At 38.7% G+C, this 25,654-nt stretch overlaps 2 protein-coding genes across 2 annotated transcripts in view; one reads left to right on the top strand and one right to left on the bottom strand.

The window, feature by feature from the left end:
- Window positions 1-14,998, top strand: part of LOC116043430 (A disintegrin and metalloproteinase with thrombospondin motifs 7) — a 78,671-nt gene extending 63,673 nt beyond the window's left edge. The window contains exon 24 of the mRNA XM_031290083.1: window positions 13,989-14,998. Within this exon, the coding sequence (XP_031145943.1) occupies window positions 13,989-14,134 (146 nt within the window). The 3' untranslated portion in view covers window positions 14,135-14,998. The remainder of the gene's footprint in view (window positions 1-13,988) is intronic.
- A 2,485-nt stretch (window positions 14,999-17,483) lies between these two features.
- Window positions 17,484-25,059, bottom strand: calml4a (calmodulin-like 4a). Its single transcript, XM_031290001.2, has 5 exons — window positions 23,298-25,059; window positions 23,153-23,183; window positions 22,668-22,808; window positions 21,204-21,392; window positions 17,484-18,507 (listed from the first exon to the last, which is right to left on the bottom strand). The coding sequence occupies exons 1-5, from the start codon at window positions 23,298-23,300 to the stop codon at window positions 18,410-18,412; spliced, it is 462 nt and encodes a 153-aa protein (XP_031145861.1). The 5' UTR covers window positions 23,301-25,059; the 3' UTR covers window positions 17,484-18,409.
- Window positions 25,060-25,654: the final 595 nt, after the last annotated feature.

Genomic DNA, 25,654 nt, shown 5'->3' with positions numbered 1-25,654 from the left:
CTTTATTGTCCCCAAGGGGAACGTCTTTGTCACAAACCGTAGGCTATGTTATGGACATAGCACGCATACAGAGAAACAAACAAAAAGTACAAACATATCAGAATGACATGCAGATGAATAATACAGACGGGTAATACGGACATGATGGCAGTGATTTATCTCGGTCTTTTGTTTAGGGTTAGGGTTACATAGTCCTTTGAGTTTACAGATTGCTGACAGTCTTTGATGGCTCCTTTTTTGAATGTCCCTTGTGTGCTGGTCGAAAGTGAGTTTGTTGTCTAGTGTGAGTCCAAGGTATTTGAAGCTGTCAACCATTTCAACTGTTTCATTGTTGATGAGGATGGGGTGCTGGGGGGGGGGAATCTGAATGTGTACAGTATGTGCGTAAATGGGGATCACTTGTGGGTGGTTCATCAATAGTTTGTTTTTACATGCTGAAGAGGGGCTCTGCCCAAAACGTCTGCGCTTTGAATTACATAGACTTTATTGTACCTTGTAGTGTGCAGATCTTTCATTTCATTGTTTGTTATTACCAAACCACAGGAAATCATCTGAGATTTGTGTTTGGATTTTCTTTCTTCCTTCTGTCAGATCCATCAAATCCATGTTGTGAGTTTTGACTTTGACTACGATATGAGAAAAGAGTATTGACCCACATGTCAAGTGATTGCTGAAGGACTTTGATTATAGAGCATCTGAAAATGCAATTTACACAAGAAAAAGGTTTGACCTTAAAGTAACAAGCTATGAGTAAAATTTTTATTTCTGCAGATTCTGGCTGCGGTCCGGGCCGTTCGTGTCAGTGTTGATCGGACTGTTTATTCACGAAGTGATCAGGCGCTCTGGTGGCCTCCGCTGCCAGGACCGCAAAAATGAGTCTATGCCTTAACGTCAATCTTCCCCACTGAGTAGGCAATCTCCCTCTTCTTCTTCTCCTCCATGTTCCCCTGAGACCGGCACTGAATGTTTTCTCCCCGATACCGATCATCAAAACACAACAACTCCTCGTCCTCTTTTTCCCCCTACCACTATTATTATCGGTGACTCCATCACACGGGGCATTTTTTGATGCAGTCACACACTGCTTTCCCAGAGCCAGGGTTGCAGACATTCTGATTAAACTTGTAGAACGGATACCATCACTCCCGACCTCCATCAAACGTATTGTAGTCCATTGCGGAGTTAATGACACCCGCTTTCATGAAAGTGAACTTCCAAAACGGGATTTTAACCTTCTTATTGATGCGTTGAAGAACACTGGAAAGTGTGTTTTTATTTCTGGTCCACTTCCGTCTGTTGGTCGCGGAGCGGGACGTTTTAGCCGACTCCTCAGCCTTAGCACTTGGCTTCAGTCTGCCTGCAGGCTCCACAACATAGCTTTCATTGACAATTTTCATTTGTTTTGGGAAAGCCGTTCTCTTTTTAGCAGAGATGGAATTCACCTCAATAAACGGGGCAGCCAAATGCTCTGCAGTAATCTTCAGCACGGGCTCCAGACTCAGACTTGTGACTGTTTACATCTTGCGCACACGTGCACAAGCACATGCCCCAGTCACACCCCTCTTCCTCTACAGCAGTAGAAGCATACGTAACCCTTGTCAGTTACTACCTACTCTCCCTTGTCACCTTCTATAAACACCCACTCCATGAGCTGCTCCGATCATCACGGAGCTTGTCTAATGTTAGAGCATGAATCACTTAAGAACAAACCCTATACAAGTCAGGGAACTGGTCCTCAGTCCAACAGGGCAATACATTTTTATACCCCCACCTCCATTATCATTCCCACAAGAATTACAAACATCCGAGGACATCATCACTCCCCTGGCTGCAGAAGATGAGGAGTCAACTACGGTAATCTCCGTTGCCTTGACTGTTCAAATGATCGAATATCATGTGGATACAATCCCTATCAAATTCGCATTGTTGAATGTGCCATCACTTTCGAACAAAACATTCATTTTAAATGACTTCTTTCTGTCATGTAATCTAGACTTTTTATTTGTCACGGAAACTTGGCTGCATTTTGGTGAAACTTGGCTGCAATGCAATGTGATTGTGACTTTTTTAGTTCTCCCAAATCTACTGGCAGGGGTGGGGGTTTATCAACAATCTTCAAAAATTGCTATAAATGCTGTTAATTGCCAGTTGGTAAGTACACTAGTTTTGAGGTGCGAGCATTTAAGGTTGATTTGTCCTGCCCACTGATTTGTGCGCTGGTGTATAGACCAATAAGGACTTTATGAATTGTTGTGAATTGTGAATTGTGAATTTTCGGAGTTTCTATTCTTGATTGTGCCCAACTCGGATAAGATTTTTTTTTTATATATATATATATATATATATATATATATATATATATATATATATATTCAGGGACAAATGCTATTGTTTGTACAAAGATTGTATTTTTTTACATTTTCAATCCCTCCCCGACCGGATAAGATTTTAATATCCATGTCTGTTGTCCATCAAAGCCTTTAGTTAGCCAGTTTCTACAACTTGTGGACTTATTCAATCTGACTCAGTCTGTAACTGGTCCCACACCCAAACATGGTCATACACTGGAACTTGTTTTATCATTAGGTTTTCATGTTTTAAATATTGAGCTGGATGTTGCTAGTCTATCTGACCATAAACCTGTGACTTTAATGCATCACTTTCTAATCCATTACCTAAACCTTGCTTGCCAGATCGCTACATCCGAGCACTGAACCCGTCCACTGCTAGGCAATTTTCTGATGCTTTCATAGCTTGTCCTTTTGCTAGCCCTACAGAGATAACCTCCGCCTCTCTGTCTACAGATCATCTAGTTATTCGGTTTAATACCACTGTCACAGATGTTCTTGATATTGTTGCCCCTTTTAAACTGACCCGAAGTCAAAGCCCAACCTTGGCTTAATAAGTGTGACTTGTGCCATTAGACAAAAGTGTAGAAAAGCAAAGAGGAAATGGAAAAAGATAAACTGCAAGTGTCCTATGAGATACTGAGAGATCACCAGGTATCCTACCAACGCCTTGTCAAGGCATCTAAAGCAAAGCATTTTTCTGATATCATAGCTAAAAATGCACATAACCCTAACATTTTGTTTAGTGCAATAAATACTGCACTAAATCATGCTATAGCACTCCCTGATGCTACGTTTGAAATCACAGAACAATTTTTGAGCTTTTATATCAACAAGGTTGACACTATCAGATCTTGTATTTCACCTACTGATCATGACCCTTCTAAATCAATCATATACCCTGCTTCTCTGAATTGTTTTGTGCCTGTGGCCCTGTAAGCATTGATGGATTTTGTATCACACATGAAACCTACCTATTCATATTCAGATATTGTCCCCTCTCGTCTTTTGAAAGAGGTATTTGATACTATTGGTCCCAGCCTCTTGTCTGTAATAAATCGCTCTCTTATGAATGGCACATTCCCATCTAGCTTTAAACATGCTGTTGTTCAGTTTCTAATTAAAAAATACCAACCTGATTGTAACAGCTTTTGGCCTATTTCTAAATTATCGTTTATGTCAAAGATTTTGGAGAAGGTTTGCTTAAATAATGTCTTGGACAATTTTCAGTCTGGTTTCAGACTACACCACAGCACAGAAACAGCACTTCTTAAAGTGCTGAATGATTTGTTGCTGTTCGGTGACGGAGAAAATTGTGCTATTTTACTCTTGCTTAGTGCTGTATTTGACACTTCCATCTTGTTGGATCGCCTTCAGCATAGGGTAGGGATCCAGGCTGTTGCTCTACAGTGGTTCAATTCTTATTTAAAAATTAGAACCTTTTCTGTTGAAATTGGAAATATCTCCTCCTCTTCGGCAGCGATTACATGCAGTGTACCTCAAGGTTCGATTTTATGGCCAATTTTATTCTCTTTGTACATGCTCCCATTGGGCTCCATTCTTCACAAACATAACATATCTTATCACTGTTATGCTGATGACACACAGCTGTACCTGCCTCTAAAAATGGGTGATACCAACTCTTTAAAGTCCCCTTTTCACTGCCTGAAAGACATTAAGTGTTGGATGGCTAACAACTTTCTCCAACTTAATAAGAGTAAGACGGAAGTCATGTTGTTTGGCCCCCCAACTTTAGTTGACGAACTTTCGAAAAATTTGGGGACTTTAGCCTCAAGTGTGCGCCTTGCCAGGTTTCATCTTTGACCCAGCATTACAATGTAACAAACAAATTAGTTCTGTTGTCAAATGTACCTTTTTTCATCTCAGGACTATTACTAAACTAAAATACTTCTACTACTCTGTCGTAAGGACTTGGAGACTGTTATTCATGGTCTTATTTCGTCTCGTATTGACTACTGCAATTCCTTGTTTTCTGGGATTTGACAATCATCTTTATCACACCTGCAGCTTGTCCAGAATGCAGCTGCTAGATTGTTGACTGGAACCAGAAGGAGGGATCATATCTTCCCGATATTGGCTTCTCTTCACTGGTTACCGGTCAAATATAGAATCAATTTTAAGGTAATGTTACTTGTTTTTAAGGCATTACATGGATTGGCCCCTTTATATATTGCTGATCTCCTTACCCTACATCACTCCTCCAGGAATCTAAGATCGTCTAATCAGTTCCTTTTAGCTATTCCAGTCTCGGATGAAAACAAAGGTTGATCGCGCCTTCTCCGTTGTGGCCCTGAGACTCAGGAACAAACTTCCCATTCATATTAGGTCCTGACTTGACTTGACGTTAATGGGGATATTAAGTGAAATATCAAACTAGAGCAATTACCAAGACCGTTAACTTTAATTAAGGTTGGGATTCTTCAGAAATCCAACAAAATGGACACAAGGAACACAGAATATACTAAATACACAGAGGTGAATCCACATTACAGCCTCGATTTCTGACTGATTTCCTGATTGTAGTCACACGGAAGCAGTGGTAAGAAAAAATGAGAATGTTGAATTACAAATTTAAACTTTGAGAAAATATATCAAGAAGATACCCCTAATGGTTTATGTATACAAGACATTTATTTCATTGGTATTCTATATTAAACCGTCTGGCCCCAGCCCTTTTGACCATGCATGCATACATACATATAAATCAATGCGCCTTGCCATTCATCAACAGTAGCACTGATATCACTGGGAAACCACCAGCTCTTCCTCTATTGATGCCACATCACAAGACCAGTGGAAAGGCTGACTACAGTAGCATCAAAGGTCTTCTTTGTTTACCAGGCAGTGTAAAAAAAAAAAAAAAGAGAGAACAGATTTCCAACTGAAATAGAGTAGAAGACATTTGCAATTAAAGCAACTATTCACAACAGAAACATTATAGGCTGCGAGTCTTCTTTTGCTTGAAACACATCATTCATGTCTTGACATTCCTATCTTTTGCTTTTCTGTCACACTGTACCCCAATACGTTTTACCAAAGTTGATATCTGACTTTAATGTGCATGTGTCTTAAAGAGCATGTGTCTTTAAAGAAGATGACTTGAAACGGCTCCCATTTTTACACTAGAGGTGTATTCTTTGCTCCATCAGAAGTTATTTGAAGGCACATGCATGTCTGCAGAGAAGAAGCGGGTTACAGCGGCTTCTTTTGTTCAGTTTTTCAGCAGAAATGGTCCTCACAGCTTCACCTGTTGAACATGAAACTCTTAAATGACAATAATCTCCAAAGAATATTGATTACTTTTGCAGCTCCTTTTATATTTGGCCTTATACATCATTTGCAACTTTTTCATTCAATTTTCCAATGTAGGTCACAGCAGTTCAATGGCATTTCGGTTTCATATCGGACATGAAATGAATTTGAGGTGTATGATAACATGGCAACCAACAGCTGGCCTATTATCACTGTGTGTGACCCTCCATCTCAGTTAATAACTGTTTCTGTGTTTTGCTCCAACAAGGCACTCAGATGGTTACAAATGTTCTTTTTTCCCTCCCTGTTGTCAAGGACATCCTGGGAAGTTCATGTTTTTTTCATTTGAAATAGTATATTCCACATGTCAAATGTCTGACATCACATGCGTGTTCATGTACAAATTCATGTGTGCTTTAACTGGTAAGAGTTTCCCACGAATCCCATTCATTAAGAAGACAAAGAAACCAACAGACTGAATCCAATGGGCCGAATTTAGTTAAACAATGACGTGCATCAGAATCATAAAATTATATCTACCTGACATTGAAAGGAAAATAAAATGGATTTCAGAGAATGTAAGGTTGACTAGTGCCTCCTCGTCTGGGTTTTTGCTGCAGATCAGGTGAAAAAAAAAAGATATTCCTGTTGCTTCAGACTAAAGCTTTTAACCCCTCTAGATGAAGACATATTCAGCAATCAGCAGTTGCTAAATATGAAATGGTATCTGTGCCATAGAACATCAGAATATAATAAGAGAACCTCGAATGTCTCACCTCCAACATTAAGAAAGGTAAAACCTCTTCTCACAGAGGTGTTAAAGGTTTAGTTGACATGACAATCCTCAATTATCAGCTGGCTTACAATTTCTTGCATTCCCAATTATTTAATATGATTGATTTGTTGAGTTTTGGTCAGAAAAGAGACCACATTACTGAAAACCCAAAAAAAGTCAGTTTGTGTCGAAATAAATGGGGTATGGTGAAAACCCACTCATTATTCTCAGAGGAAAAGTTACTACACAACATATACTGTATGTGTTGTAGAGTCCATGATTTACTTTGCTCACTACAATTCTGCCCATTTAATCACTTTTAAATATAAAATTGAGGCATTATGTGAGTTAAATTGAATAATTTATAGAAATAAGCCGTGCAAGCAATACACAATGGCATTCATTACATTGGCAAATATAGAAAATGTCAAATAAATAAGGAATGTATTTACAAAAATGTATTCGGCTCCAGAAAATACAATATTTACACTATCCAAAGTATAATGAAATTATTTATTTTGCTGCAATGTGACCCATCTTTCATCAGGATACATTACTGCCTTAAGTAAGGAATTAGATCTGACCTTGCATTGTGTACCTCTTCCGAAAGTACTTGCTCCCTTATATGATCCTTCTCTATTACTTTCTCAAAACACAAAAAAGTAATTTGCAAAGGCACCTATATGTTACTTTATGCACCTGCAAGCCTTTTGGCACTTGTGAGCGTTGTTTCTCGACGACTTCTCCTTAATATACTGTGGTTGGATTGGACCTCACTTTGGACAAAAGTCTCTGCCAAATGAATAAATGTGTTTGGCACACATTTAAATGAGGGGCTCTTTCTTCTGATACAGCAGCATTTCTGTCGAATCTCTTTAAGTCACTCCAGATCAGAGCTTAAGGAATTCAGAGCCATTCTAATGCTGCATTGGACCAAGAGCGATCACGACTGTAATTAGATGCAGATCAGAAACATCTCTGCGGAGTTACTCAGTCAGAGACGCGACATGATGGAAATATGAAGTGACGGGGCAGAAGGTCATTTTATCGATCACATATAGACCATACTTATGTTATCTAAACTTTCTCAACTACACTTTTTGTTACTACACATTTTACATGGACAATGATCAGGAAGGAAGACTTGGGAAACATTCATCCGATATTAATAAAAGCCTGGTCACGATGCGGTCAATATACTGTGCACTGCTGTGATATATATTGACCAACACAATATGTTGATTCGATGGCCAAGAATATAACTGCTCAATGTTGTATACTCATGCCTTTGTCAGAGCCTGTATGGCAAAAGCTGCTCCAAGTAGCCTCGCATCGTGGACTGTAAGCTGCACACAGAAGCTGTGACTCTCATCAGTTTAATGTGAAACCAGTGCAGTAACATGATTCATGTGTAAGGCCACGTGTGCAGCTGTGTGAGCCCAAGACAGATTTCCATTTTTCTGTGCCTGTCTGACAAAACATCTGGGCTGCAGGTCATTAATATCCCACTAGGAAGCAGTGGTTGATTTTCTTAGCAGTAGGGGATAATATGAAGTCAATGTGAGTCCATCTTTCACAAGGACTGTACATGTGCTTTTGGAGCATTGGACAGGCCTATATTTACTAGAAGAAAAAAATGACATATTGAGCCATTAGTGACATTTTCTCCATATATATGTATCAAAGTGAAGCTCTTTTCAGTGCTCACTCTGCCATACTGTACTGTACGTCCCCCTATAACCTAAACTGCAGCGTATAGTCACTAAACTCTCTGATCCTGAGCTCTGACCACTGAAGAAATGTACATGTGTTCAAATGAGTTCTTTTCAGTGCGTATGTGCACCTTTTGGCCTCTGATTAGATAAGTGCCCTTTTTGCAGACATTTTTTTCTATTGCTTTTTCTAATTTTATGTTTGGCCCATGGCATAAATTCTCAATCAAAAGCGTGTTGCAATGCCCGACAACTGTATTTGAGTTCTGCGAGGCCGCACAAGCCCCTGCCCCTCTCTCCTCCTCTTCCCTTGTTACAGCCAGCACTGCAGGCAAATCGAGCCTCTGCTTTGCCCTGACCTGCATGGGCGTAATTTATTGTAGGGACGGTGGGGATATGTCCCTACCACTTTTGTGATACCTAAAATTGTCCCATGACACATGCATGTCATTGCATGTGTGCCTCCAGTTATTTTTAGTCACCCTAAGGTGTTAGTCGCTGCATGTGCTTCCCACTAAAAAGCTTGGGAAAGTGGCTGTGAGCTTCACTTTTTTTCTTTTTTTTTTAAGATAATTTTTTGGGCATTTTAGGCCTTTATTTATAAGACTAATGAAGACATGAAAGGGGAGAGAAAGGGGGAATGACATGCAGCAAAGGGCCACAGGTTGGAGTCTAACCCACGGCCGCTGCGTCGAGGCGTAAACCTCTGTATATTGGCGCACGCTCTACCAGGTGAGCTAACCAAGCGCCCCTGTGAGCTTCACTTTATCGGATTTTGTGAAGCTAACATTTGTGTAGACAATATGCCACACAATAGTGAGATTTATAGCTGATCAGAAGTAGTTTCAGTTACTTTTCCATCTCTGATGAAATGCAGCGCACATTCGCTTAACCTGCCTCATCCGGAGTCCCACACAGGGTTCTGTATCCGTCAGACAGTCTGAATGAGATACTACCATATCAGCAGAGCAACAACAAGATGTACAGCAGACTATAGGACAGGTTGATTTTTTTTCTTGAAATATTGTGACTTTATTCTTTTAAAGTGCCCATATTATGAAAAAATCACCTTTTCTGGGATTTGGGGTGTTCTTTTGTGTCTCTGGTGCTTCCACACACATACAAACTTTGAAAAAAATCCACCCATGGTGTTTAGAGTGAGATACAGTTTCTGAATGTGTCCTGCCTTCAGTCTCCGGGTGAGCTGTTCAAAATCGGCACGGCTTTCTACGTCACAAGCCGAAACAAGCAGGCTAACCGCAACTATTAGCTCGTAGCGTTAGCATGCTAACGCTAATGCTAACGCTAGCATGCTAACGCTAGCATGCTACCTCGTTCTCAATAGCAAAGCACTGCTACAACACACACAAGTTCACCATAATCTACAAAAGAACTACTTACATGTGCACCCTCATTTAAAAGTCTCCCAGCTAATCCTGCCTTGTAACTGACCGAAGTTGTAGAAACAGCCTTTCTTTTACTGTCTATGGAGCTAGCTAGCTGACATGATCTACATCTGAGCTACTGCACATGTGCAAGTACAATCAAAGATAGTACAGAAGAAGAAGAAGAAAAGAGGTCTCACTCTGTAGCTAAAACAGAGACCAGCTGAAAAGAGGATCTGCAGCAGTGAGAGAGAGCACTGCAGTACAACAAAAATATGGTGTTTTTTGAAAATTACACCATGTAAACCTATTCTGGTACAACCTTAAAATACAATTATGAACCTGAAAATGAGCATAATATGGCTGCTTTAATACTACAACTTTTTCGAAAAAATATTACGACCTTATTCTCAACTTCTTAAAGAACACAAATATGTGGGATATGTTTTAAATGTGCACAACGTTTTGGACATAAGCAGAAAACTGAAACACATCTGAGCTATTACAGTCCAAGGGTTTATAAATTAATAAAATTAATGAATGTGTCATTAGTGTGAACAGATGCTACATGCACATTTAAAGAGGTCACTTCCCAAAACAAAAGACACAAAAGAGGACGGAAGAGTAAATCATTCCTACATGTGTGTTGACTCAGCAGGGACAACATAAATATTTGAAAAGCAATACAGAATGCCTGAGAGCTATAGCATTATATTCCATTATGTTTTTATATTTTGAATTGTCACCTGTGTTTTCCTTTACATTAATTAAGACATTTCCACCATAAATTGATGCAGATTTCATCAGAATGAAGTGCTTAATCTTTGTTTTCATTACACATTATTGTTTACAGACAATGTTGAATGGTAATAGATCTGTGTAGAATACCAAATATTGATGGGTAAATAAGATGTGACTGGGTGCTGGTTAGTTCTTAGTTTAGACTTGGTCTTGGCAGAGGTCTTTGTCTTGACTCAAACCCCCCCACTGAGTTCTGTCTCATGTTGGACTAGACAAATGTTCTGGACTACAGCTCTGCCTTGTCCTTAACATTGAGGTCTTCTTAATCCGATCTCAATGTGTTGCATTATGCACCCATATCAGAGACTCACAAATGATGTCCTTGCAGCAAAGCGATGCAGAATTTAAACCACTAGCTCTACTAGAAAATGTAAGTGTGTATGAGCCTTTTTTCTGTTACCTTCAGGGCTGCATTGATTTTTTTCTGTTTAAAAAACAGATTGGCAACATTGTGGCATAAGTGATATATGATTCATGGCGCCTCTGAATATTTGTATGCAAGCTAAGAGTAATGTTTAACATACAGTCTATGAGCTGGTGCCTGGAAAAAACCTAAGGGAGAGTAGAAGAAGGTCAAGTGGATGAATGACCTGCATTCAGTCTGAAGATCTCCCTGCAGACACAGATTCCCACAGCATTGAGTTAATGTTGGGAGCTAATGAGCTTCATTGGGTTTTCATAGAGGTAAGTCATCATTGAGCTTATGGATTTGTTTTAGAATTCATATCAAAAATCTCTTTAAAAATGATTAAGTCTGTGTGTAATGTTTCTAAGCTCTTAAATCTTAGCTAGGGGCTATTTTATTTAAAACACTGAAGAACATACATGTCCATACTGTATATGGCAAAAAACACCAGGCCTTAATTTGGGCATAGTAAAGAAAAACGAAGTTAATGTAAACTATCCAGGTAGCGTATTTAAACATTTATAATTGAACTTAGCTCTCTGGTGAGACGTGGCTTTACGGAGCTTATAGTGAGTTACAGCTCATTGTTTGGTTGTCAGGTAACTTTACTATTTTGATTTACTCTCACCGCTCTCATAGCGTTGTTTTCGGCTACAGCAGGCAGCTGCTTTGAATGAGAAAGTTCTAAAAACCCACTGTACACTACTTGCTCAGGAGTTGGTAGAGACCAAAAACAGAGCTAAAAGAGAGTGAATATTGGACTTACAGAAACACAAATCCAAATGAATGATATATGCTCTGTAGCTGCTGGATGTGTAATAAATGAACTGTTTGCCAAGAACTTTCCCATATCAACTTACAGTATATGGGTCAATGTTGTGTTCACAAATTGTTATATTATTATACATTTATATTCATCAGTAAGTGGCAGAACACAATAAGTTTATGATTGACAGTTCAGCAGCACTACTGTTGTTGTGCAGTGACGGTTCAATAAACACCTCTGCCTATCATATCTTTTGTACCTAAAATTGAAGATGAAGACATAAAGGTGACGCTTTTTATATAAACTGCTTAACATAGAGATGGTGTCTTTTGTGCTTATGCAGTGTTCAATGTTGGTTAATTCGATTCCATATGTACTGAAGATCATTCAACAGCCCTTCACTATGTTCTTTATTCAGCTTATTTGTTCCCTGGCTCGCTCTTTCATTATAATGTAATTAACCCTCCATGACCCTTGGACCATAAGATGTTTTTTTTTTCGAAAACAAATCCAAAGCCACATCTACTGATGATACATAGGGTGAGGGGCTGAAGAGGGGCTCCCCGTGTACAGGTTTTCCTTCTCACCCAAATCGATGTTCTGTATTCCAAAATAAGGAAAGTAAAGCATATGACTGCGGAAGTTCCACTGCTGCCTTTTGTTGCTTGCTGCTCTATATAGGGCATGTTGGTGAGTGGGTCAAAGATCGCAAATGGGGGTGTATAGAAAACAGGAAATGCTATGTATTAAGTTGCAGCTGTGGCCTTCGTACCCCATTGATGTCATGGAGTTTCTCTGATCTGGGTGACATTGGAAATTCTGCACTCTGGAGTTTTGATAATTGCTTTACACAAGAGGGTTCAGTAGTGCAGTAGTACAGTGTGCATAAGCCATGTTGGAGGGTGCAACCATGGGTGCAAGTTTGTTGCTGAGCATGGCAATTCAGAGTGCTTCCTTAGACCCCCAAAATCTCAATGTAGATCCAGGTCTAACCTTTTTTGGTTTAACTCCGTTAAACCAAAATAAGTTTTTGGTCCAAAATTCATATTTTTGGATTGAAATTATGATGCATTGTCTTGGTATGATTTCTAATCGTTTTGAGGATACCCTGACTTTGCTTCTAATGCCACCATGACACTTCACTTTTCCATTTGTCCAAGACTTTGGTTCTTGAAAAGATAATGTTAGATTTTCATGAAATATGTGGATGATCATGGGGCTCAGAGGATGAATCCTAATGCTTTTGATGAACCTCTGACCGTTCCTCAGGTCACATTGTCAATCGGTACACAAGGCTGAGATATCTCAAAGTGATATTGGACGAATGAAGATTTTAATTTAGGTGACAGCTCGTCACATACAGTATAATCTAATATTTAATACCAAAACTGTTGTGTTGAACATTTTCCTAGACACAGAAAAATCTGTAGGTCACTACTACTAGTGTCAGTCTTTTTACGGTCTTTGTTCTATCAGTATTTTTCTGCTGTATTATAAAACAAAATATTGCAAAAGTGAGAGAAGGATGATGTGCAACAGATATTCTTAACTGCCAAGAAGTGCCAGTACTTCTTAATTAATTTATTACATTGGTTTACCACATCTTAAAAGGTGCATTACTTTTCTGTCAGATGTGTGAACAAGATAGTCATTTTAAAGTTGATTTAGAGTCATATCAGAACAATTGTCAAACTTAAAACATGGTTAAAGCTAAGGAAAGCATATTTACAATGGGATCTACTGTAGATGATACTGATTTGTTTGTTTTTTGCCCACTTACATAACACTTTTCTCATTAGTATATCTTCTAAAACAGCCATCTGCTCTCCACAGTCACCCACAACTTTGGTATTGCTATACCAAGAACATCAGAATCTGAAACAGCGAGTGTCTGATAAAGTGTGACGATTCAATAACAGCCCACGCTCAAATGGCTGTCTGGACTGTTTTTTCAATTTCATGCTTCTGCTGTAACTGCTGTGTGCTCTGGTTGACGGATACAAATTGTGTACACAAACGTACACTTTTGTTGGTAATCCTAGTGCAGTAGGTTGCCCTCTGCTCTGACAAAGCATACGTTTTGATGAGTTGTCTTGTTTTATGGTCCATTGGATGTACTGTATTCGTGGGAAAGCTGAGCCTTTTTTCAAATGATATTAGATTAGACACTGTAAGCTCTTTCTTTGTAATTGTTTCACATGCAGTGTCCTGTTTCAAGGTGTCAGGTTTTATTTTTATCCACTTGTGTTGTCAGTCTCTTTTTTTAAATGCACAAAACGGCAATAAAAGAACAGAGACACTTGTTCTACTAGGAATATTTGTTAATTTGTCACACATCTTTAAGCTCTGATCAGAAGGAAATCCTCTAAACCTGAGCATAGGCAGAATGTGTGGGACTACTCACACCTGTCACTCTTCAACTTAAAGGGCATGTCTTAAGAGGCTTACAGACATTGTGCCAGTGAAGTCTGTATCTAACCTCTCTCTCTCTCTCTCTCTCTCTCTCTCTCTCTGCCACACAGGAGCTGTTTGCCTTCGCGATCGGGTAACATTTCGTTTCTGTCAGACTCTCCGCTGGCTCGGCCGCTGCCACTTGCCTAACGTACGAGCGCAGTGCTGCAAAACCTGCAGCCAGCGTTCCCGCTCCAGCAGCACGTCTCGCCGCTGAGCAGCAACAAAGTAACCACTCATCAACGGGAACACTGGTGAAATATAAATCATCATTTACAGTCAATAATCTGAGCCCTTTCCTGAGTTCTTCATCACTACAGACTAATTATGAATGAATTAGTCCAAAACTCCAAAACTCTGCATGTTTATGCTGGTGACATTATTATACAGGTCTAAAATTAATTGGAAATATAACAAAGCATTGCCTCTTTCATAGCAAATCAATGAGAATGTAAATATTTGTTTGCACATTTTATATTATACAGTTTGACCAGAATGACAATTTATGAATCACGATTTCTTTTTAACAGATGTTGGCCTACATTAGGGCTCTGCTACCAATGTAGCCAGCTTAATAGTGCATCATTACACATGTAGATAAACCACTCATTAACCTTTATGTTTTGGTACAATGCTTTCATTTTATTGACAGCAGCAGAAACTAACTGTTAAATTAAAACAGACAGGTATACAATTCACAATGTGGTTTTTACGTATAATGTGGTACAAATGTTATGGTGCAAAAAGTGGTTCATAAATGCTTCATGTGACATTTAAAAATAATGACTGTTTGCTAAGCCCCACCCCCCTAAGTAACCCACCTTAGTTACTGTTGCTACACCTGTCGAGCTTTTCAATCTCGCAGATTTACCATTCAGCCCAGTCATTTTTGAAACTATGGGTCCTTGATTTCAGACAGAAGTAAACAAAAGCAGCCTCTCATTTCTAGTACAGTGGCCGTTGGTTTTGCCAACTGTTGCTGGCAAATTTTAGCAGCTGTAGCTAGCCAACTAAGCTAATGTTAGCTCGACGAGCTGTTTAAAAACATGTTTCAAGCCGACTCGTTTTAAAATGAGAACCCCACAAAGGAGGTCTTAAAAATGCACTTGACGGCTACGTACAAGATATTGTGCTAAAAGACTGAGGCTAAAGCTGCATGTCCCAGACAAAAGGTCAGCATCCTCACAAGCTGATTCATGTAAAAAAGAAACAGTTGGCAACTGTTGAGCTAGTTAGCCCTAGTATTATACGTATGATAAAACACAAACAAACATGAGAATAGGCTTTAGGGATGTTGACTAACCGATGTGTTTAGCAAACGTAACGCTCAGATAATATCTCAGGTAATGACTTCAGCTGTGAGTAGTCTCGCTTTGCCAGACCTTCCTCCACAGCACTGCGGAGGAAGGTCTGGCTAGTCCACAAAGCATTCCGGGGTGGAAGAAAAACATGCTCTGGTTTATTGCCATTTCTTTAAACCAATCACCATTGTCATGGGCGGCGCTGCAAAATTGTTTTTGGAAGGAACTTGATTTGGTGGAATGTGTACGTTTAAAAGTCGTTGTAGTCGTGCAACAGAGAACTCAGATTGGACAGATAGTCTAGCTAGCTGTCTGGATTTACCCTACAGAGATCTGAGGAGCAGTTAACCATAGTCCTCAGAAATCCACCGGAGTTTAAAATTCCAACACAAAGAAAGCGGAAGGAAACGGACATCGGCGAAAAGACATGCATCCGGTGGAATTTCCTGTGGCACTGGAGCAATCCCAGAAGTGGAACATCAAGGATATAGACTAAGCTGTGAGTAACCTCACACAATATAGTTAGCTAATGATGTGCTAACTTTCAGCCTTGGCAGTAACGCAGTTACTGTAGATAGCTTTAGTTAGCCCGACATGGTAACGTTTGCTGCTTACATTATTTACAAATTTAATGTATTCCTTACACCCTGTTTTGATTTGATAAGGATAAAAAGACACCAATCTACAACATTTGACATACTGAGTATCACTCTCACTACAGCACCATTCACATCGCTTCAACGTGTGGAGAGAGATCCAAAGCTTGACAGGCCTGTCTGCAGTGGCTAGTTACGGTTGCTAAGCTGTGATTGGACAATCACTGTTCGGGGGAGGGATTTAGGAAACGGTCACGTTTAATGTCTGCAGCAGCTTGTAAAAAGCTTTTTTTTTTTTAAAGGGGCTGTACTCGACATTCAGAATAACATAATATAGGAGCAAACAAATATTTTGTCCTGAGCAGAGAATGAAGTCACATTCCCTCTGTGTGTGTTGTAATCCAAGCTTCTCTGTTCTGAGAGCCGGTCTGGCTGCGCATGCAAGTTAATGCATGTGGCCTTGAAAAAACTTTGCTATTTCCCATATTGGCGAACAGTCTGTGAGAGCTGTGCAAAGGCAATCCCAAACTACTGTTTTTCTCCAGTATTTCGAGCACAGCCCCTTTAAGTAGTTGTATCAGTTACAGCTGTGTAACTGTAACTGATATAACTTCACTACACTTTTTAAGTCACAAGTTCAAGTAAAAATTAAATGTGAACAGTGGAGCTGCAGGAAATACTTGGTGCTAGAGGCCATACAGGCTCCAAACATTTCGGGTCAGGTATTGGCCGGCCCAGTGCCTTATCTACTTGAATATTAGACAATTTGATGGTATTGTTTTAATTAACCACTTGACTGAAATATAAGTTAAATTCAGCATATCAGAATACATGCTTTTTTTTAATGATTGTGAAATTATTCAAAAAGTAAGGGACTCACTAAGTCAGTGTCATATCACATTAGTTTTAGCACGGTGTATTAAGGAATTAGCTTTATACATTTTATACTTTGGCAACTGTGTTTTTTAGTTTAGGAACTAAAGTATTGATGACACTTCACTCTTTCGTCTTTTGTTGTTAGCACTGACATGTACAGTATGTAGGCTGCAGTTCTTCTTCTTTTCAGCAGTAATTATAAAAGCAGCTTATCAATGCAGTCCAGCCCAGGCAGTTGCAGTGCCATCGTATCCTCCTGTATTTCATTTCGTTGTGTAAAAAGAAAAGGGCATATCTGTCAAGAGGCTTTTTACTATATTGACCAGAAAATCAATTTAAAAAAAAAAAAAATTTATATTGTGAAATAGCCTACTGTAAGGATCAGGTGCCTATTTAGAGGTTCTCATTATGTCCTTTGGAATAATTTAATGTAGCCTGTTTTTAACACTTCTTTAGTCTTAGTTGTGTGAAAGAACAACAAATGTATTAGAAAGATATTAGACATATTTGCAGAATCTAAAAAGTATTGTTTTGTTAGCTTGCAATATATGAACTATTTTTTATATAGATTTTAAAATTAAAATATTATTCATTGAAGTCTGAAGCCTCTTGTAAAAAAAAAAAAAAAAGAATTACATTTGCTAAACTGATTAGACAATCGGGAGGGCTGTAACAAAGGGCCAATCATATTTGCAATGGGCTGATGCATTCACATTCCATTTATAAACATATCCCCATATTGAAACACAGTTGATGTTTGACTGCAGGGATTATGCAAGCCTTTACCTTTTTCTTAATTTAGTTTGTTGGACTGATTGTTTGATCTGTACTTTTTCTGTTTTAAAAGATCCATATTTGTACATTTAATGACTATGTTGGTTTCCAAGCACAAAATCAAGACTCTAGCCAAGTGGCTAATATAGCTACTAAACACATTTTTCAAAACAATCAGTTGGCTAACTACAGTACAATCTCTTAACAAAATCGTACTGTAAACATTTAAATGAAATGTTAAGAGGCAATACAACAAGTACATGTTTTGGAGAAAATGTTATTCATGTATTAATCACTGATGTGTTATTATATATGGATATTTATATACTGTGATTTATACTACGAAATAAAAGTTGTGGGGGAAAAAAAAAGTAATTGTAAGCCGCTTATGTAAATGCAATACAAATGAAAAACAAATGTCAAATGCATGACAATTATGCATGCAGGGCTTGAGACGACAAACAGCTGAAACAGAACGATATGGATGAGGGTTTAAAATACATTTCAAACACAGCTTTTATCACACAAGTGTAGGAAATTAATGCAATGTAATACTGATGTGTGGAAAGTTGACAGTGCCACATGAAGAGAAACTACTTCAAGAAACAAAAGATTTAATATATCGCATGCAGAAATACATACACAAAATGTCAAACTGGACATTACATTTGTTTTGGGTGGAGGGTCAGGCTTGACGAAAAATGTCTTGCTTTTCAAATGTGATCCCGTTAAAGAATAACATGCAAAATCATATAGTGTTCATTACAATACGGTATAATGACAGCGCTTCACAATGTGCAGTCATAGAGGAAGGCTATGGGAACAGGTTCTGCATTTAATTTAAAAATCAGAGAATAGTCTGCCAACATCATGTAGATTTAATACAGTTTGGGATTTCTGAAGTTCAGTGTATGTAAAGCCAATACCCCCATCATGGTTGAAAAATCAATAATCCACAGGTGGCAGCGTCACCATCTGGGTGAACTCTTCGTAGTTGATAGCCCCGTCTGACTTGACATTTGCCTCTTTGAAGAGATCATCCACTAGACACAGAAGACGGACAAAACAGCTTTGTAAGTGGAATTGATAAGAAAGAGCGCTGCCTGAAAACTCATTTGTCTGCTACCATTATTCGGAACTCCTCAGGGTTGGAAACTTTGCTTGTGGGAGTTTTTGACTGTCTGACAACTCCTTCAAAAGATGTAGAGCTGCCAACAAGCGTGCTGAGCCAGACTGTGAGTGGGTTTTGTTATTCCTGTTATTCCTGAGTTATCATCAGCAAAGCTGAAATGTTTCACCTCATTATTGGCGATCTCTACTCAATATAAAAGCTCCTTAATGTTTCTAATGTAGTGAATTAAATAATTTGTTCACATGAAAAACTTTTTTCCATTAAAGTGATGGTTCGGAGTAATTTCATCCTAGGCTGCTTTGCACCTTGACCTCGAGCCATACAACCGCCCATAAGCTTTTTTCCCTTGTTATAACGTTGGTCGAGTTAGCGTTATCAGCTGTTTAGCTTAGTGCAGGCGCTAATGGATCCACGTTTGTATCTCGTAAATTACCCCACTAATAATGCCCGGAATTATACCAAACTTCTACAGTAGTACAACTAGTTTCTGTACTTATAAAATGAGGTATTAGGAAGTTTGTAACTACACCAGAAGTATGTAGTAGTAGTATGTAAGCACTGCGAGATAGCGCCGATAGCGCAGTAGCAGCCGAGAGGAGTATCTATCAGGCAACACAAGGGTTAATACAGCACCTTAGTGCTTTTTTGTACAGCATATTGGTCAGCTTAAACTGTGTTTAAATGGGCTCTAGAAAAAAACTTTACTTACTTACTTTACAAGAAACAGGGTTTAGAGAGTAATTCTCAACAAAGTAAACGGAAGTACATAACCCTTGTGTTGTCCTCCAGGTCACTGGGACCCGAAAGACAACACAAGTTAAATATACTTCTGGTGTAGTTACAAACTTTCTAATGCCTCATTTTATAAGTACAGAAACTATTTGTACTACTGTAGAAGTTTGGTATCATTCCGGGCATTATTAGTGGGGTAATTTACAAGATACAAACATGGATCCATTAGCACCTGCACTAAGCTAACCAGCTGATATTGACTCGACCAACGTTATAACAAGGGAAAAAAGCTTATGGGGGGTTGTTTGGCTCGAGGTCAATGTGCAAAGCAGCCTAGGGTGAAATTACTCCGAACCATCACTTTAAGTACATTTTGCTGTTGGTCATTTTGTGCTTTTTGAGAGTCAGCTTAAACCTCCCTTACATTGAAAGTATGATATATCCTATAAATGTATTTCCCATCTCATTTCAATTCATTTTGATTGCATTCATCACTGCTGGCATCTAGTGGCATCACTATACTTTTAATAGTTTGGGTATCCAACAACTTCGTGAAAGTCTCCCTGCTGTGCTGTACGTGCACAGCACCCATCCAGAGGCAGTACACTGACAGTACTTTGAACTAAATCTTGACGATGGTTTAAAGCCAGTAACCGTATGAATGACAGAGCTTGGGCTTTTAAAATAACAAATGGCTTTAAAATCAACCACAGACACTTAACTGGATATCAGCGTCGCTGCAGGAGTCGAACTCTCTGCTTCAAAAACGTTGGACAAAAATGTTGCTTTAGCTCTACCTTCATCATTTTACATATTAAATGAAACGTCAATGTTGACATGTCGGAGAAGTACAGAATCCACTGAGTCCTGAAGTTACAGTGAAATTCAAAAACGTGGGGGGAGGGCTGGCAGCATTTTAAGTGAGTATTCAAGAGGATACACCTGAAGATACAATCAGCTACACAGCAGAAAAAGAAGAAAGTAATGTTAGGTTTATAGGAAATGGAGGAAATATCCGGAGGAAAGCTGTATTACACAGACAGGTCTTAGGACAGCTATGCATAGGGCAAATTGTAGTGAATTTAAGGAAGCAGCTTGCAATTCCCAGGGAGATACTGAGCTGAAGTCTAAAGCCAGACCTGCTGTAGTCAGTTACAGAGGATTGTCTTTGTGGGGCATACAGTACGGTATGAAATGAAGATGTAGTAAATGTGAGACATGAAAGGAAAAGACTTTGTCAGATGAGCAGGGGGAGAGTGGGAGAGCCAGGCCAAGCTATAAGCTATTCTTTTAACTGAAATATGTATTGATTTTTGTCATCTCATGGTACACACATAAGTTACAGTCCCAACCCCTCTTTACAAATCCCAGTTTTTAGCCCTGGAAGTTTGACATTCACTGCAGTCATAAAGTATTAGGACAAATATATGTTCATTGTTTTGGCTCTCCTTCCGCGAACTGATTTTGAATAAAACAATGACTCTGACAAAGTTTAAGGGTATTTTCGGATGTTCACATTCGTATTGGAGAACAGTGTAGCTCTCTTAGCACTTTGTACTTAGGGAAATGTATAAGAAATGCTACAAAATCAACATGGTTCATTGATTTTTGGTGTTAATACCTTCAAATTGAACCTCATAGTTTGATTTAAAGTCCAGTGTGTTATAATACAGAGCCAAATAAACTGTCCAAACATTTAAAGACTGCACTCTGTGTTCACGTACAGTATATTATAGAATACTGTACCTTATATTGATTAAAAAGTAGCCTTTACAAGTGTTTGCTATAGCTCCGTATAAACATAGCAACTTAGCAGCTTCCTCTAGTCTTTCAATCTTGAGGTTGCTCATCTATCAGAATCAGTGTTCATTTTACCTTCTTTGTTTGTTAGTTTCTCTCCCAACATGGTGAGCTTGGCCCGGAGCTCAGATGCCTGGATGTATCCTTTCTTCTGTTTGTCCGTCATCCTCAAGGCCTCCAGGATTTCCGTCTTGGGGTCTTCCTGTTGCATCTGTCTGTGCATCATCATCAGAAACGTAGAGAAGTCCAGCTCACCTGTCTTTTCTAAACGTTAATGTAGTACAAATATTAGGTCTGTGTCAAATTATATTGAAAGATTAAGAACGAGTTGGCAAGTTTGGACAGGAATTATATTTAAATGTGCATTAAAAATGGCTGTAAGGGCCACTTGGGGATAGAAATATTGGAACTAATGATTGGAAAAAAAAAATGTTTCCCTTGTTTCTCTTTCTAGGTTTCTTCTTATTTCATTGAAGGTTTGGAGTTGAATTTTTTTTAACCATATTTATTTCATGTATCTAGGAATAAAGGGTGTCTTTCTGTATGTTGTACACATTTTGAGCTAAATAGGTGAAACTGTTTTTTCTCTGATTTTTTTTTAATTGATAATTGCCTTATAAAAGCCTTGAACCCAAGATTTTACAATGACCCAATAATAGTGTATATCAGGAAAGAAATAGCTGTTCTCTATAGGCACCTCCTAAAAGTGACCATACTCATAGACATAGAATAAACACAGTTCAAAACAAATTCCACCTTAAAGTTTTAGTGTAAGACTCTGTTTTGACTTCTTTAACCACTGTCCCCCTGATCAAGTGTTCGCAACCTTGACTGGCCCCTCAAACCAGGGCTGTAGTACTCGAGTCCAGTCTTGGACTTGAGTCCGGACTCGAGACGGTTTTTCTATGGTCTCGGACTTGTCTCGGACTCACTGGAATTTGGACTTGTATTTGTCTCGGTCTCTGCCACTGGTCTTGCCAAATATGGCTTTTGGTCTCGACCGAGTCCAGGTGTCTTTACTATGTTTATAATAATATTGGAGGGGAAAGTGAAACACTGGCCACCTGATAACCAATCACACAATACTGGTCACTTCCTTTCTACACTACATCTGGAGTGAAGCTATATTGTCATTTAGTTGCTCAAATGCTCAGTACTAGTACCTAGCAGCGGTAATAGTAGTGGGTTGGTGTTTGTATCAGTTCTAACACTGCTATTATGAGGTATCACCATATGTCAGTCTGTTTTCTTTAGATTAGATTATATGATATCAAGGGGAATGGCTATACTTACAAATCCTGGGTGTTGTGACACTGTTTTTGCCTTTAGATCAACAAATAATAACCCAAATGATTGTCTTGATACTGTCATGCATAAGACCTTTTTTCTGTCCTGGACTCGGTCTTGACTTGGACTCAAACCTTTTTGGACTCGGTCTTGTCTTGGTCTTGACTAGTCCTGGTCTTGGACTCGACAAAGGTGGTCTTGACTACAAGCCCTGCCTCAAACGAATTAGATTAACTGTATGTTGTACTTTACCGATTTTGTGAACTTGTAGATGTCTTTCGATTTCACCAAACGTGGGGCTTGTACCCAGGCAGCGCATAACTGTGATCAGGTCTTTGGCAACAATCTTGCCCTTTTGCTTCTTGTCATACAAGGAGAAGCACTCCTTCAACTCTGCGAGGGTAATGGAAAAAAGTATTGGATTACATCAGCATAGAACATTTCATTGTATTATTTAGTAAGGGACATTTTTAGCATAGGTTATCCATCATAAAACAGCAGGTTAGATAAGAAATACATTGGCATTACTTAACAGGAACTAATAAGACTGAACAAATTCGGCCTTAGTTCCTTATGTGCGTCCTTACAAGCAACCTAACATGTATTGTTTATAAAAAAAGATAAATGTGCAGTACTCATGGACAAGACAGACTGGCAAATAGTACATTTCAAACATCAATCCTTTAAATAATGGTTATAGATGGAAAACAACATGCGGTGCTGTGGAATACTCTTACCATTGATTTGAACTGGTGTGAAGAATTTAGCCTGCAAGGTGACAATTAGTAGGGTGTCACTTGGCAGGTAAGTACACACAAAACACTGTTACATTAGAATATACATACAAAAAAAGGCTTAATGGAAAGAATGTCTTGCTCTTACCATTTTTGCAGTTGCTTGGTTTCTTTCCAGGAAGAAGAGAGTTCCCCGTGGTCTGCGTCACCTGTCCCTCCACCTCTGTTTAAAGTCCACCACCTGTAAGCCTCTACGTAATTTAATATGGGTTGCTGTGGAAACCAGATACCAGATCCACAGTGCTGCATTGTCCTTTCCCTTTCCACCCCACCACTCCCAATAAAAAAGAGACCAATTATTACCAGTCATCAATACTACAGTGTAACAGAATAAAGTTTGTAACCACATAAATAGTAAGATTTAAATCTTTTTAGCTTGATTTAAAGCACATTCAGGGTCAAAATAGGTGAGTTAAGAGAAACATGTGAGTAATAACCAGCAAGTAAAAGTCCATTTCAACATTTTAATTAAGATAAACATACATAAAATCAAACCAGTGAGGAACCAGTAACTGAACAGTAGTAGTTTTACCAGCAACAAAGTGATCTTAAACAAAGGAACAATGCTGTATAAAACAGTAACAATTACACATTTTCATTTAGAACAATAACTTGATATGTAAACAAACAAAACAAATCAGCAAAGTAAAAAAAAAAAAGTTTTCATTTGTATCTTAAAAGTAACTTGCTCATGTTTTCTTGACCTTTTGAATAATGTAAAATCATCTGTACAATAGACATCTTTTCATTGTGAACACTGTAATGTTGTACATTCCTTACACACACGTCAAAAACAATGCAATGAAGAACAGTATGTTGTCATTGAGTGCATGTTGGCAGTCAGGCTGGGTTCTAATAGTACTAGGACCACATATGGAATTGTACAGCTCTCATTGCATCTAATTTAATGACAAACAATTCACCTAAACATGTCAATGTCTGAAACCTTTAATACCTGAGAGAATGTATTATTTTTTTATAAAAGTTATAGCTTTAAAACAGTCTTCTATTTAGTATTCTACTATTGAATCTTGATTTTTAGACACTTGCCTTTCTGACTAACCAACAGACCCTGTTGTTAACAGACAGTAGTAATACTGCAGTCTTGTCACCATCAGACAGGGGTAAATTTTTTAACATTCTCTTTTATTATTTTATTTTTGAGTATCTAAATTGTTGTTTTTACTACTTTCAAGCTGTTGTTCTTCAGATGTTCTTCAAACCCTCTTCTATATCTTATAATTTAAGTTTGTGCTTGTGTCGCTTGACAAGTAGTTTGTTAAATTTATTTATTTATTTATTCATATTTTTTTCTTCTTCTTTTCTTTCTTGAAAACCAGAGCGGAGCACCTGTAGCTGGCAGTATATGTATTGAACAACCTGACACTTCTTTCTTCTGAGTTGTTTAAGATCAACTTCACAGTATTCAGTCATCAATTGATTGAATTCTTAGATGAGCTTAAGCAAGGTAAGACTTTCTTTCAAATCTTTCAGTGAATGTACCGTACTTATATTCACCTTGAGTTTGTTCATAAAAGGTCAACTTTGTCATTCACTTGGCTGGTTAAGAGACAGTTGGTGTAACTGATTGTTTTTTTGTGAAATGGTAAGAACAGTTGCTGCTGGTCTGTGTTTTTACTTAAGGCTGGACTACCAAAGTTGCAAAGTGAGCAAAACTGCCTAGGGAACCAAACCCTGGCCCAGGCCCCAGGTTGTCTGAGTGTTAAATGTATTGGAAAAACGCCATAAGTCTATATTCTTGACGTTCCACTTCCGGGATTGCTCCGTTGCTGACAGAAATTCTGCCGGATTTTACTCATTTAGGCCAGATATCCGTTGCCTTCCACTTTCTTTTGTGTTGGCATTTTAAACTCTGTTCGATTTATGAGTACTATGGTTAACCTTTTCTCAGATCTCTGCAGGGTAAATCCAGACAGCTAGCTAGACTATCTGTCCAATCTGAGTTTTCTGTTGCCTGACTAAAACAACTTTTAAATGTACACATGTTCCACCAAAACAAGTTCCTCCCAAAGCCTATTTTGCAGCGGCACCGCAGCTTTTCCCGGTGCCTAGCACCGCCCAAGACGATTTTGATTGGTTTAAAGAAATGCCAATAAACCAGAGCACGTTTTAGCAACAGGTGGCGCGTTTAAGCAAGTGATGGGGGCGGGGGGGTGAAGGGGGGAGGCAGTGGCCGGCCAGGAGTTATCAACAAGAAGAGTTGGCTGATAAACAGCAAAAGAGGAGAAGGATTTGTATTTGTTTGGCAGTTGAGTTCAAATATCAAAAATCTTTGCGCAGCATCACTTGCTGCACCTTTTAATTAAAGAAAATTGTTTAGTAATATGCATGACTATGGCACATACAAAAAACTGAAATAACATACAGCAAACCTGGGGGATTTCTGGGTAACATGGGTTAAGGGAAATGTGTGGGGGGACCCCA

Source organism: Sander lucioperca, chromosome 3, assembly GCF_008315115.2.
Source record: "Sander lucioperca isolate FBNREF2018 chromosome 3, SLUC_FBN_1.2, whole genome shotgun sequence".
Lineage (NCBI taxonomy): Eukaryota > Metazoa > Chordata > Actinopteri > Perciformes > Percidae > Sander > Sander lucioperca.
This window is presented reverse-complemented; position numbering and strand designations above follow the sequence as displayed.